Raw genomic sequence first — 13873 nt, forward strand, 5'->3', positions numbered from 1 at the left:
TAAAATGTTACTTTAATACAGTGGTTCTTAAACTTTTTGAGCCGCGCCCCCCTTTGAAAAATGTTACAAACTTCGAACTCCCCCCCCCTATTTTTGCTTTGAAAAAATGCTTTTGTGATGGGCAGGTTGCTATATATTAAGATGGCGCTATAAGAGTGTTGGTCTCATAGCGTCAATGCTCAGATTGTTTAGGCATAAAACGCTTCGGAGTACAACTTTGCCATTCACTGTCGTATTTATAAAGCCAAATAATGGTTGGTCATCGTACATTCTCGTTTTCCCCCTCAGTTTGCAATACCTGGTAAAGTCAAACTAATTTTTAGGTAAAACTAAACACGCAATAAACCTATGCTTTAATGTATTTTCTGCTTAAACGTTTACATAAGACACATAAAATTTTAATCAATTGTTTACTTCATCACTATTGAGCGATGCCAAAAAAAATAAGCAACAATTACAGACTTCTGCGCTTGCCCAACGTTTCAAACAAAATGGAGAAGTACAAATGAATTTATGTAAATTTAAAAGCAGTTCATTTTTTAATAGTTGTTATGCATGTGGACGTTTCCTCGACCCTTGACCGCTGAAAAATAAAGTCGCTAAAGCGTTTGCGATTGCATTTTGTTTAGATCTCGATTGTTTTCGTAAGCGTGGCCTGCTATGCCGTAAAGATCTTGATTTTGGTGTTTATTCTCCCTGAATCAGAAATTTCCCTCGACATATTCTTGTGTCGCGAAGACGGTTATAATTACTTTTTTTGTTTTCGAATAGAACCATGACACCTCTGAGGAAAACGAGTTAGTTTTTATTATATAATCATCAGCGACGAGATGCTAAAGATAGAATAAAGTAGTGAATCTGCAACCAAATATTTCTTTATTGTAAAAGCGATATTATAAAATACTAAAATAAAACGGAAAACATCATGAGTTTTGTTTTGGGGTGGACCGCGACAGATTAAAAACACTTTCTTAGACATTGCAAATCTTATAAATTCTATGTGCCTGCGGCACACCAGTAGTGTTCTAAAACTACCGACTTGAAATAAATTTTACTCCGTGGGATTTTATCGCAGACTAAGGAATTTCTGTAACGGTGTTAAAATTAATCGAACATTGCGATAGAGCGGAGTAAGTGTTGCAGGGACAGCTCATAATGGTGAAATTGGCAAGAATACAAATCAAAACAAAATGTAATCGGGCACTTTGCCACACATTTTAATGGTTGCGGATTACCGTGGTATTTTGGAGTAGTGGTGCTTTTATTTTATCGACGCAATCGCAGATTTAATTTATCCCAATCAAATGAATAAAGCAACCATTTTAAATGAGTATTTTATTCAACACGAAAACCATTACATATCCGTTGATAATGTCGGCGTAATCTCGAGGACTCAGGATTCGTACCGCGGGGATTACGAGTCGATGAATATGTATTTTAATTGTACTAAATTAAGCATACTTTCTGGGATATTATACCAGATCTTTCTAATGAAGACAACGAATTCGCATAAGTGCAATATATATCGAAACTAAATATAATCGGGCAGTTGATCACACTTTAATATGTCCGCGGATTGGCGTGGTATTTTAGATCGCTAATGAGTTTATTTTGACATGAGTCGCCGCAACCGCGAGTTACCTTGAACACAAATGAATTAAAATAGAGAGACATTTTGAATTCTTGTAGTTAATACGAGACAGAAAAATTTATTATACCACGAAAAAGCCGGTATTTTTAACGAACGCGGAGACCGTTTCAGGAGCCGTTACATGTAAATTTCCGAGTCCATCTTGTGACCTCTCCTTAGGGGGGCGCGCCCCCCAGTTCAAGAACCACTGCTTTAATAGGTATTTGTATTGGTGATTCGAATTTTACCAAATGGCACATTGAAAATATGTGAAACTCATGCGACATTGGCGCACAATTAGATCATTTAAAAATTAGAGCAATGGAGTTATAGGAAACAAATAATTTAAAAATATATATATATATCACTCAATTTTAATGTAAGCGAAAAGTGCGTGTAGACTCGCGTTTTTGTCAGAAATGCACAAGTGAGTTGTGCAATCCAATTGTTGGAGCGAGGCGCGATTGACGTGCCGTGTCCAAGTCACATGTTACCAGGTATTCCAATAGTTTGCTCTTCAAATATATTTTTCCCATCCCTACTAAGTAATCTGTAATTATTGACGCGATTAATTTTATGTGAATAAACTTGCTTTTTATGTCTTATGTAAATACTAAGGTAAAACGTAACTTGGCTGGTACTTAAGTCTGGTAAAAACGTTTTCGCCCCGCAATGAATTTCGCGACACTGAAAAGGTTAGTCACCTACATTACCTATACTACTACTACATAACTTTCTAATTTCGTCGTTGCGGACTCATTCGAACGCTCTGGGACTCATTTGAGACCGCGGACGCGGGTTGGAAAACACTGATTTAGTGTTGTATTTTCAGTTTTATCATGGAATTAACTATCATTAGTACTGTTCGAATGTTGTGCACATATAGAATTGTTTATCGTCTTTTAAAATGCCTGTCATAAGGTAATTTTCAGCCTGTTTTGCAAATAGTAAGTAGCTAGTTTAGTGTACCGAATTCTGGGGGTCATGTGGCTTCTCGTGAAAGTATCTTCGATTTCAGGGGCCGTCAGTGTTTTTATGGTGTATATTGCTTTCTTATATTTTACTGCCTGGTATCTGTTATTTGTAATTTGTATGCTTTCTGTTGCTTTGGAGTGTTTGGAGTATTTGGTTGTATTAAGATTGATAATTAATAAGTAGAACAAAATAGTATAAATTGAAGTTAAGTCCCACTTATCCCACGTCTCCCTCTTGTCTTGGGATAAGTGGGGCAAATGAGTCAAGTGGGACGCATGGGACACGTGAGGCAAGTGGGACACGACATTTTTGAAACACCCGTGTGTATTCTGTGAAGTTCATAATAAGACTCCGACTTCTGTCCGAATATGGCTTCATGACTCTACAGCCCAGAGACTCGACCAAAAAATCGTATATGCTAAATTGCTTTACTTTGAGTCAGAGTTTTTACAACTTGAAACTTGTTTTACACATATATAACGAAATCTTTGCAAATGTCAAAACTTTTTGTTCTCAATCGGCCAAACTTATATGAACGCCCCTTTTTAAACGTTCTCTAATTGTTATAGTGAGATGAAAAGTTATTAGAATTTGTTTTTGTTGCAGCACCATGTCCATCAAGCACCAAGATGGATGCTGTTATCATTATGGATTCGTCTTCGTCTGGAATCTGGCGAGGCCAATTGGGAAATCATGTTCAACTTTGTTCAAAAATTCATAAGGTATGCTCATACGGATATTGTCTGTCTTATCCAGTTTTTTCTGTTCTAGTTTAGAGTATAGACTATTATCTATTTTCCTAATTGCAATATATATATCTGTTCTTTGCTGAAGTATGTTCAGATCAATTCAACCTGAAGGAATAGCTGAAGGTAAGAAAGAGTTACCTTTGGATTCATATGTATACGTTTCACAGTTTTACTTAGTTTGTTATGGTTTTCGTATATTTTTCAGAGCATTTCCAATATCCGAGAACCTTTCGGTACAATAGGATGATTGACGTAATGTCTGCTACACATTTGGAAGATTACGACCGTTTGCTAGACGGTTTACTGTACAGAATGAATGCAATGGTATACGATGGAGTCGGTAATGTGCATATTAAAAAAAGTGTTTACTAATAGTATACGAATCACAAAACGATCCCATAGGTCAATTTTGTGTCAAAAAATCTATCTGTTATTGGTGCAAACGTTGGAGAAACAAAACATATATGCCGAAGATTGTATCTGCATTTTATAGGTTACCACCGCTTTCGCGTTTGTATTAGAATATAGGTATTGTCGAAAATTTCTAGGAATGTCAAGTATTTACACAATGAGAGAGACTTGTTGCACACGAAGTGGATCTATGGATCGTTTTGTCACTTTCTATTTTTCTTTTTGTTGTTGTGAAAAATCGCTTTCCCCATTAACTACTTCCCCATTTCCATTGGTTAACGGTCGTTGTTATCGCTGTAAGGCTATTACTTTTATTTATTTCAAAATCACCTGTGGGGTTCGTTTTGTCTTATATACATTTTGTGTCAGTTTAATTAATAGTAATAAAAATTACTTGTAGCGGTTCCGCGGCCGCATGTCAGTGGATTTCGTGTTTACTGAAAGTCGGAAGTTTTTAGTACGGTGGACTACACTACATGTACTGTAAATATATGATAATACAGTTGTGACTCGAATCATTCGATATTTCAATTCATGTTAAGACTGGAAGCATGATCATCATTGTCACGGGACCCGGAAAAGCTAGGACGGTCCGGTTCTTTTAATATCCTATTTTTTTACTGTTGAATGAATCACTGATTATACATCGATGAAGCCCGATGATTTGCAGTATGTAATGTTTGGATACGTCTGAATACAACCTGCAATTTCTTTTTGAGTGTATAAGCTATGACGCGATAAAGTACCATTTACATATTTTAATACTTAAAATGATGTACATGTATTGCGACTTAATGATAGTATTTGTACTCAGGTACAGAGACCGGAATGGCTCTACAATATGCCGAAGAAAAAATATTGAGATCAGCCGCGAATCGACCTCATGTTCGAGACCATGTTGAGGGTTCGGCAGAGAGGATCAGGAAAATGGGAGGAACGGTTAGTTTTCATGGCAGAATAAATTTGCGGGAATACGTGTTCTGTATTTTTATGGCATCTTTCTAATATTTTGTTCATGTCAATAACTGAAAAATGATTTTGTAGATTATTGTGATTGCAATCCAGCCACCATGGGGATCTCTATTTTTGGATGAATTTTACGTTATCACTGTAGATCCTTCAAATACACTCGTAATCGATGGATACATGGGACTCGACAATGAATTTTTGCTGCTGCTGATAAACAAAATATATATGTAACGACATATGTATAAACACCAATCCTATACAATGAGGCAATTACAGTCTTTGTTCAGTTGTATTTAGTCACTTGGATGGAAAGATTATATCAGAAATACGGAGGCGTTAATCTTCAAATAAATATAGAACTGGAATCTATTTGAAAAACACATTCGACCACTCACACAGTATAAACTACACAGGATTTTATATTGCTGCTTGTAGGCATCAATTGACTCTGATGAACAACCCCCTAAAGTGGTAAATATGAGCAGAATCAAATAGGTTTGGGATAAAATCGGATCCTCACAACTGAAAAGGAGTATCTAGGAAATGCATTACATTCCTATTATAAGAAGAAATCCATCCATATTGGAACCGAGTTCGATAAACAGAGTAGCGTCGTCGTCGCGGTGGCAGAAACAACAGATGCATAATATAATATGCATGGGTAAAAGATAAATTCAGAATTTTGATGCCACATTTTTTACTTGAACTGTATTATGTGAATGAATGCTCACTGTCAAAACAGACTTTTCAATCAAACAATTTTGAATGAATTATAATACGAGATACTACCAAGCCAAATATATATACCGTATATATATTGATGAATACACGTGCGAATCATGTATAGCAACTAACCGCCAAATGTACCCCATTTCATGTTGAAATCATTAAAACAAAGATAATTTGTCCCAAAATTCGAACAAAGACTTTCGTAGGAATCAAATTACACCAGTTTTAAGAACATAACATGTTCCACCCAGTCATTATCAAATTAAAATTTATATTCTCAAGACCTTTGTCACTGATTGAAATAATTATATCTAAGTTCCCATCCGTACGATGTACATAATTACCCTTATTGAGATAATAGGAGTTTCTTTTTATAACGTGAATCACGAGCTCACGTTTACAGTATTTAATAAGATTTATGATCGACGTATAAATACTACTCCGATATCTTTCGATATAGAGACGATGTAAACCATTCTAAGCTAGTCTGGGTAAATGTTTTAAGATTTGTATTCTGTGTGTTGTGGAAATTTACGAATAAAAACATATAGAGATTTTTAACGCTTCTTCATTAACGTGGGCACTGAAGCTGAAGGATGAACGGGCGACTGGCAGTTCTGAGACGGTCTACGAAATAGCAATATACGGTGACATCACATTCATTTATCATTATATATGCTATACATGTACCTGTTCAAAGAAACGAAAGCAAGAGAAAGTTTATATATTGAAGTAGCGCCATAGGATTCGTACATGTGTTGTTCATTACATTGTACGGCAGTGGTTCCTTTCCTCGTCACGCCCCTCAAGGTTGGGTTTATTTATACTCGCCTTCTTCCTTTTTGACGGGTCCTAAATGCCGTTTTTGGGGTTGGTGGGGGTTCGGAATAGGTGGCCTTTTAACCAACAATACGATTGGTGTAAAAATTACACCTCAGCAAAATAAGAATGCGTCACAAGATGTTTCGGTTCTGTCGTTGGAAACCAAATTATATATTTTGGTCAAACAACGTGAAAATATAACACGGACATACGAGCATTGTATGTTGAATATTTCATTTCAAGAGAAGATGGATTAACAATTCTTCCAAATGTTGAATCTTGAGTGTCATTTTGTTCTGCTACTTTACTGATGTAAAACAGTCGTTCTAATATTTATTGGACAGAAAATTGATGACGTTATGTTGGCATTGTATATTGTGATCTCTGTATCTCGATCGCGCCAGACAGTTGCTGGGATCGTTCAGCACAGCAGACTACACCAGGCCAGTTGAACCCATGAATAGATGTGAAGCGAAGCGTTGTCTTGACCACAACATCTTGATGGGTTCTCGAATCGTTTGTCCATCCAAACCACATCCTACGATTCAAGCAACACTGACGCCACTGCATTCCAACGTCTTAAGGAAGATCTAAAAGCACAGACAACAAATCGTGGGTCCAGGTTTTCAATAAAGATCCTTTGTGGATACTAGCAATAGGAGACTGTTGAACGCAAAAAAGAATATATTTTTATTCAAATTCACCATTGTGCATGTAGCTGATAAAAAGAAATTGAGGTCTGATGCTGCTTTACGACACCCCATTGACAAATGAGATCTGATGGCACTGCCAGAGGGTTTTGAGAACCTGAATGACGCAGCAGTCCGATTTCAAACTGCAACTTGCTTACTGAATCCCGCGTATCATACAGTCCGCAATTCCGCGCTTGATTATATTATATACATACTTAATGAGCGGAAGAATGCTAGACGCAAATAGGCCTACGTGCATTCGTGAGTGAGAGTAATGTGTATTGTGAATGTCTGGTAATTGAAACATTTCGTATGAATAGTCCCCCAAGTAATTTGTACGCTCACCCTCATTGTTTTTTAGACTACACAAATATTTAATTTCACCATATTTCCTGATCAATAGCAACGTGATATGTGTACTAGACCGAACAAGGTAGAATGTTAAGGCAATTCATTTGGAATGGGACACGATGAAACAGCATTATATATTTTGTGTGTTCTTTCTTCCATCAATATATTCCAACGACAAAGGTTGGTAAAATATTTAAATAGAAGTTTGGTAAGATATCTTCATTATAGCTGTGACTGAAAAGCAATTAATTTTAAATTGAGAAAATAGTGATTAGCAACTGTTTACCATATGGGGTTGAGTGTACGAAATCAGGAGAAGATTTTGAGACAATTTCTTATGATAAAAGATTTAATTATGAACTCGAATACTCTCGTGAATTTGTGAGCAATCATTTTTATTGTTCAGCTTAGTGTTATTCAGTCGGTGTTCCGGTTTACATTATAGTTCCGAAAGTACAGTCTAGGGGTTTTGAAGTTCACATTTAAACCCGAGAGTCTATATCAGGGGTCGGCAACCTTTTGTCGCTCGCGGGCCAAAATTGAAGGTTGCAAGTCTTGGCGGGCCGCACATATTTTCCAGAATGTTGAAAACCGAACGGATGACCGATGAATCCCATTTTTTTGCACAGGTCATAAATTGAAATTTTAAATTTTAAGCAGCGCCATTCTTAGAGACAAATTTACAAATGACATTTAATGCGACACTTTTTGTTGCATCACGCTTAATAGGTTTTTGACATCAGGCGGCACACTGGACGAAGCCAAGATTGAAATATTTTTTAAATGGAATCACAAATCCGATTTCACAGCCTGTTCTTTGTAATGTTCATTTTTGAAAATGATTGTTCGCACACATACGTACTTCCAAACATCGATATGATTTTTTTTTGCATGGTTTGTCAAATTTGGATAAAGTTTTCCTTCAAGAACATACTTTTTATATAAATCAAGCATTGATACATACTCTCGAATAAAATATAGATTTATGTCCTCATTGCATTGCATCCCAAAAAAAAAAATAATTTCTGTTACGTAAAGAATATAATATTACAAAACAGCCGTTTTGTTACTATAATTTAGTGAAGCGTCGCGGGCCGTAGGTTGCCGACACCTGGTCTATATTATTATATGTATATTGCTTAAATATAATTAAATACCTATTAGGTTTGCCGTATTATTGAACTTGGTCTAACTAATCGAATAAACCCATCTGCAAATCTGTCAGAATTAGATGAATATGTCTCAATTTATGTAAATGCTATATTTAGATACAAGGATTAATCGTTCAATATTTCAAGGTTCTACTGAAGATGTTTGTCAACCTAAATCGCCACCCGCCCCTGATAACGGGAAGGTTTGGTGCAATGATTCAAACAATCCAAATTCTGTGTGCATGTTCACATGTGAACCATATCATACATTAGTTGGTACGAATACAAGTAAATGTCTTGAAACGATCAACGGGACAAGTTGGACGAAGGCAAATTGTGAATGTAAACGTAAGTTTATGATTTCTTTGTTGTATACATGTGTATCATTTTCATATATCATATTACAGTAGGAGTTTGTACTTTAGGCTCAGATGCGGTTCTTGACCGAATAGGTCATGGTTGAAATTCTCCTCCTTCTTCACAACCCTGTAATCGGTTTTAAATTTAAAAAAGCTCAAATTAATTTATGAGCCTCCATCTATGAGTAAATGAAACTATTATTAGATGTTACAGTGACATACACTGTGGTACGTGTGGGTTTGCTGGTGCCATTCGGATACCCGTTTAAAACGGAACGGAGTAAATCGCATAATCCAAATACTATGAATCTACTTCCTATTTTTTTAAACAGCTGACCACTGTGAACCACAGATAAATTCACTAACCAATGGAGTGGTCACGTGCTCTCATGGATGCATGGTGAGATCAGTTTGTCACTACAAATGCACAACACCTGGAACTAGCATGTTCTCGGGAATGAAAAATACGAATCGCTGTTTACCTTCGAAGAAATGGGATGTGAAACCACCATGCTGTCAAGGTTAGCCAACATCCAGTTTTGTTTATTGATATGACAAACATAAGAATCATTCCAAACTAATCAAATGTTAAGAGCCAGCTTTATACACGTGAATTATGTTAATAGCAACTCTCATTTAGTAACATATGTCTACGTATATAGTATATTGCACTATATAGTATTGCAGTGTGGGTGGCCTAGTTATTTTGGGACGATTTCAAGCTCAATTGATTTCGACTTCAAATTCCGATCCCTACCTAGATAATGAGATTTGGTCCACGAAAACGACTGTGCTGTTCAAAATTGTCAGGCTGACTCCAATCTTATCAATATTTCAAAACTTATATATAATATAAGGGTGCTCCCGAAGTATTTATTCCAAGATGGCGCAAAACCTGAACATAGTATGTGTACCAGGTTAGGGTTGTTCAAGTTGTGCGTCACCTTGGTACGAATACTTCCGGACCGCCAAAATTAGTGTATTTCAGTTATATTCGATTTGATCGTTGGACCAAATAAAAACATATAACTATGCAAAAAAAGAGAATGCGAGAATGCATTGAGTCATTGATTGATTGTCTTAGCCAAATAATTACAAATCTTATCGTATTTCAACACCAAAATATTAATTGATGTTGACTAGTCGCGAGGCAGACATTCCTACTGGTAAAATTACAAATATATAAAAATGCATTTAATCATTTATCCAACTCGAAATATCATTTACAATCTGAATCTTACTTTACACAAATCAAACGAGCACACATTGATTCATTCAATTAATCATTCATTCATTTGTTTGATGTAGCACCGTGCCCAGCCAGTGCCAAGATGGATGCTGTTATCATAATGGATTCGTCTGGCTCGGTGGGGGCAGCCAATTGGAATATCATGTTCACCTTTGTTCAATCATTAATTAGGTATGGTCATTAATTTTGTCTAACTACTCAGTTCAAGCTTCTTTTTAGTAACCGTGGGTTATTATAATATACTTTTGGCTAATCTCGAAACAAATTCGATTTTTAGTTACTGTTTTTTAAATGTTTGTTGCTGTGGATTGATGTATGATTATTCTAAACTTATAACTTGAGATTATAACTCAACAGTAAACTCAATTGAAATTAATCTTAACAAAGTTTTCAAGGATTTTGCAATTTTTTTTTCATATTTTACAGATCATTTCCAATATCTGAGAACTTGACGCGGTTTGCCATGTTTCCGTACGCCACTTGGGTTAACGAAAGATCTGCCATTAGCCTGGAAGATTACGGCCGATTGCTAGACGGATTACTGTATAAAATGGAAAAATTCACCCATCAATCAGGACGTAATAACCATTTTAGAAAAATTGTGACTGTTCAAAAAAATAGACCCATTGACGTCTATTTATCCCTCACTGTGGGAATAGATTATAAATCGGCACGCTCACCCGGTCGAACAAAAATCACACTCTGACTGCTTGTGCTATACCAGCTATCTTTGTTTAACCTAGTTTGGAACAAATTGCAGAGGACAAATGTTTTCCATGTAGATATATATTTTTAAATTCATCATTAAAGATAAACCTGGTATATTTTTGAGCATTGTCACCAGTTTTCGGCATATACCCACTATTTGAATGAAAAGCCCAATCACTTGCATTTTACCTATTTATTTTTAGGTGATACTTTTAGGAGAGTGATGCCTGTATAGACTAATATTGTAATAACTTATGTATACAGATACAATGACCGGAAGGGCTCTGCGTTATGCAAAAAACAAAATATTGAGATCAGCAGCAAATCGGCCAGATGCACGAGATCTTGTCATTTTGCTAACTGATGGAAACTCTAGGGATGATGCGGAGAGTCCAGCAAAAAAGATTAAGGAAATGGGAGGAACGGTTAGTTGCTCTATTCCCCCATTTAGGTAAATCCATGTAAACGTGCCATTTTTAACTGCGCCTCATGCCTCATCAGAGAATAGTCCACGACTTTGGCTATGATCTCCGATAACAACCTTAATATTTTTTCAGATTATTGTGATTGTAATCGTAACACGATACGGCTCTCTGTCAATAGATGAATTCTACGTTCTAGCAGGAGATCATTCAAATGTTTTTCTGATTGATGGATTTCGGAGGCTCAATGCTGAACTTCTAAAAAATCTGATAAATATAATTTGCAACGACATATGCATAAATACTGAAATTGTTCAATAAATCAATTATAATGTTTGTTGTATTTATCATTTTCCTAACTGATCTATACATTTTCTACTTACAGTAGAAATATGTGAACCATTTTTATGCTTCATCAAAACTATGGTCAGAAACTTTCAACTAATCGGGGACAGGCCATGGTTCAAGACGAATATAATTTTATTTTTGCGGCATAACAGTAGATATTAATTAACACTGTATAGGCTACAAATGTAGAATAAGAGACAGGGACAAGGACAGGTTTAGCGCAGGGTTGGATTTGAACAGCGGACAGGAAAAGTATTCGGGAAAGACATCGTGGTATAGATAAATTGTAAGTATAAATAAAAACTTGCCATCAGCTTAGTCGTTGTGTCACGAGGTCAAGATTGTAGGTCTGATTGGTGGTCAATGTAATTCCTCATAAGGTCGCTTTCGGGGTTCCAGAGGCAAAAGGTGTACGGTTCGGAAATTTTCAATTCATACATGCGAACACTCGCTGTTGTGCCACACTGGGAGAAATCACAATACACAAACCTTCAGGTTATATACAAATACATAGTTGTGCAATTCATCTATTCTACTCAATATTAGGGCAAAGAAAATTTATGAGAGCTATATATAATGAAACGTCCTGTAAAATACAGTGATTTCCGTATTTTGCGGACATAGCATTTCGTTTTCTTCAACTCTTTGAACTCTGAATCCCCAGAACGATGCTACTCTCTCACCCTGACCTCCCACGGCGTCGCATCGATTTGACGCGTTAAAAAATTGTAATATCCCTAATTTCAAATCAAAATAACTTCTAAACCATTAGATATCAGATGGTCTGTAATATATCATATAAAAGCTTATCTAGTCTTTTATTTTTTACTGGCATTATTTTTCACGAGATGTTTTGATGAGATGTGTAAGCCTATTTTTAGCCCCATCTACTATTTTTTTGTATTTTGGTTATATTTAATACATTTTTTAGAAATGTATCATCAATATAAGTAAAATTTTGAAAAGTAGACAAAATTACCTTTCGGAGAATATACGAATGACTTTCTTAACATACGCATAACTCATTTTATTGCAGAATTTGTACTATCGATTCAAATGGTTTGCGAACAAAATTGATCAACTATTTTGACGCCAAGTTTGCGTAAGGACGCAAAGGGCGACGACGACATTGTCGTGATAACGTTCATGCGACGTATCGTGCGTAACTCTTTGCGTGAGGTATATTGCGCAATTGCACATCTGGTCGTTCACAGCTTGAGTGCAGATTGTGTCATCATCGCATCAGTATCATATCCTCGGCCGCAGATAAAACCCTTGAAGACGAATTTTGATCGAACATAGGAAAATTGCTAGAATATAAAGGCCATTTTATATACGTTTACTATTTGGATATGGGACGAAAATGAATGGCCAAAACGAAATATTTGATCCTCATGCATTTATGAGGTTCCGCCGGAAACATCAAGGCTAATTATTCACCGTTGGATATCATGAAGATTGAATAAAAAAAAAACTGATAACGGGTACACGTAAGACATGGTGGCACCAGTAGCTCACCTGGTCAGTGTTTTACATTTTGCGGCCTCATTAGATTTTCGAAATTACTGCATATGCGCTACATTCCTGATATCGCTATATTTACAATGGATTTTAAACGAAAGCTTTGTCCAGATGAAATATTGGATATAGTATTCATCTATCGGAAGAAGAAAATATGACACAATAAAACTCAGCAATGGCGATAAACAATGCATCCATCGATATGTTCCATCATTCCGTTTTTAGAAATCCTTATTTTTGCTATTCGTATTTTTCATATCTTTATGCAATTTAAAAGGCAATAACACTGCGTATTGTGTGTTTAGTCGAACCGATTTTGAGGCTGGAAGAAATGCGTAAAATTCCCCGTGTATCGTTTACAAGTCGTTAGTCGCTTCACGAGTACGAACTTAAGTAAATGACGTTACGAGCATGCGAGGAAACGTGTTTCTCGTATGAAACGTAAACGTTCTACGTGCCAACGTAATTGCTTAACGTCGCTGCGTAACGGCGTAAATGTGTTAGGTCGTTATTTACGTCACCCTGACGTCGCCTCGATCTTGCGACAAACAAAATCACGAATAAAAATGCTTCTAAAATTTGAATGGTGCAACATAAGTTCAATCTAATGGTATCACTGGAAAGCTATTTTCAAATTCTACGAATTCTGTCGATAATGTACTAGGTTTAATCGAAAACAAATTGAAGTTTTGTCAATTAGATTTGAGCAATTTTCAGAAGTTTTTTATGCTTTTTAATTTTGCCAATTTTCATAAGATAATCACAATATTTTATCTCAATTTTAAAA

At 36.0% G+C, this 13873-nt stretch overlaps 2 protein-coding genes across 4 annotated transcripts in view; both read left to right on the forward strand.

Moving 5' to 3' along the window:
- Positions 1-4700: 4700 nt before the first annotated feature.
- LOC144425261 (vitrin-like) lies at positions 4701-11480 on the forward strand. Its single transcript, XM_078114811.1, has 7 exons — positions 4701-7508; positions 8627-8827; positions 9171-9359; positions 10147-10258; positions 10514-10665; positions 11060-11246; positions 11353-11480. The coding sequence occupies exons 1-7, from the start codon at positions 7448-7450 to the stop codon at positions 11360-11362; spliced, it is 912 nt and encodes a 303-aa protein (XP_077970937.1). The 5' UTR covers positions 4701-7447; the 3' UTR covers positions 11363-11480.
- Positions 11481-11539: 59 nt separating this feature from the next.
- LOC120346806 (collagen alpha-1(XII) chain-like) overlaps positions 11540-13873 on the forward strand; it is a 45506-nt gene continuing 43172 nt past the window's right edge. For all 3 annotated transcript variants that reach the window (XM_078114810.1, XM_078114809.1, XM_078114808.1), the window contains exon 1: positions 11540-11851. The gene's annotated coding sequence lies outside the window, so the exon portion shown is untranslated. The remainder of the gene's footprint in view (positions 11852-13873) is intronic.

This window comes from Styela clava, chromosome 7 (assembly GCF_964204865.1).
Source record: "Styela clava chromosome 7, kaStyClav1.hap1.2, whole genome shotgun sequence".
Taxonomy (NCBI): Eukaryota; Metazoa; Chordata; class Ascidiacea; order Stolidobranchia; family Styelidae; genus Styela; species Styela clava.

What these genes read in the sequence shown, in the direction of transcription:
- LOC144425261 (XM_078114811.1), top strand. Translation starts at nt 7,448, where the DNA reads ATGAAACAGCATTATATATTTTGTGTGTTCTTTCTTCCATCAATATAT. An exon ending in AATATATTCCAACGACAAAG is followed by an intron (nt 7,509 to 8,626) that starts GTTGGTAAAATA and finishes CAATATTTCAAG; the next exon opens with GTTCTACTGAAGATGTTTGT. An exon ending in GGCAAATTGTGAATGTAAAC is followed by an intron (nt 8,828 to 9,170) that starts GTAAGTTTATGA and finishes TTTTTTAAACAG; the next exon opens with CTGACCACTGTGAACCACAG.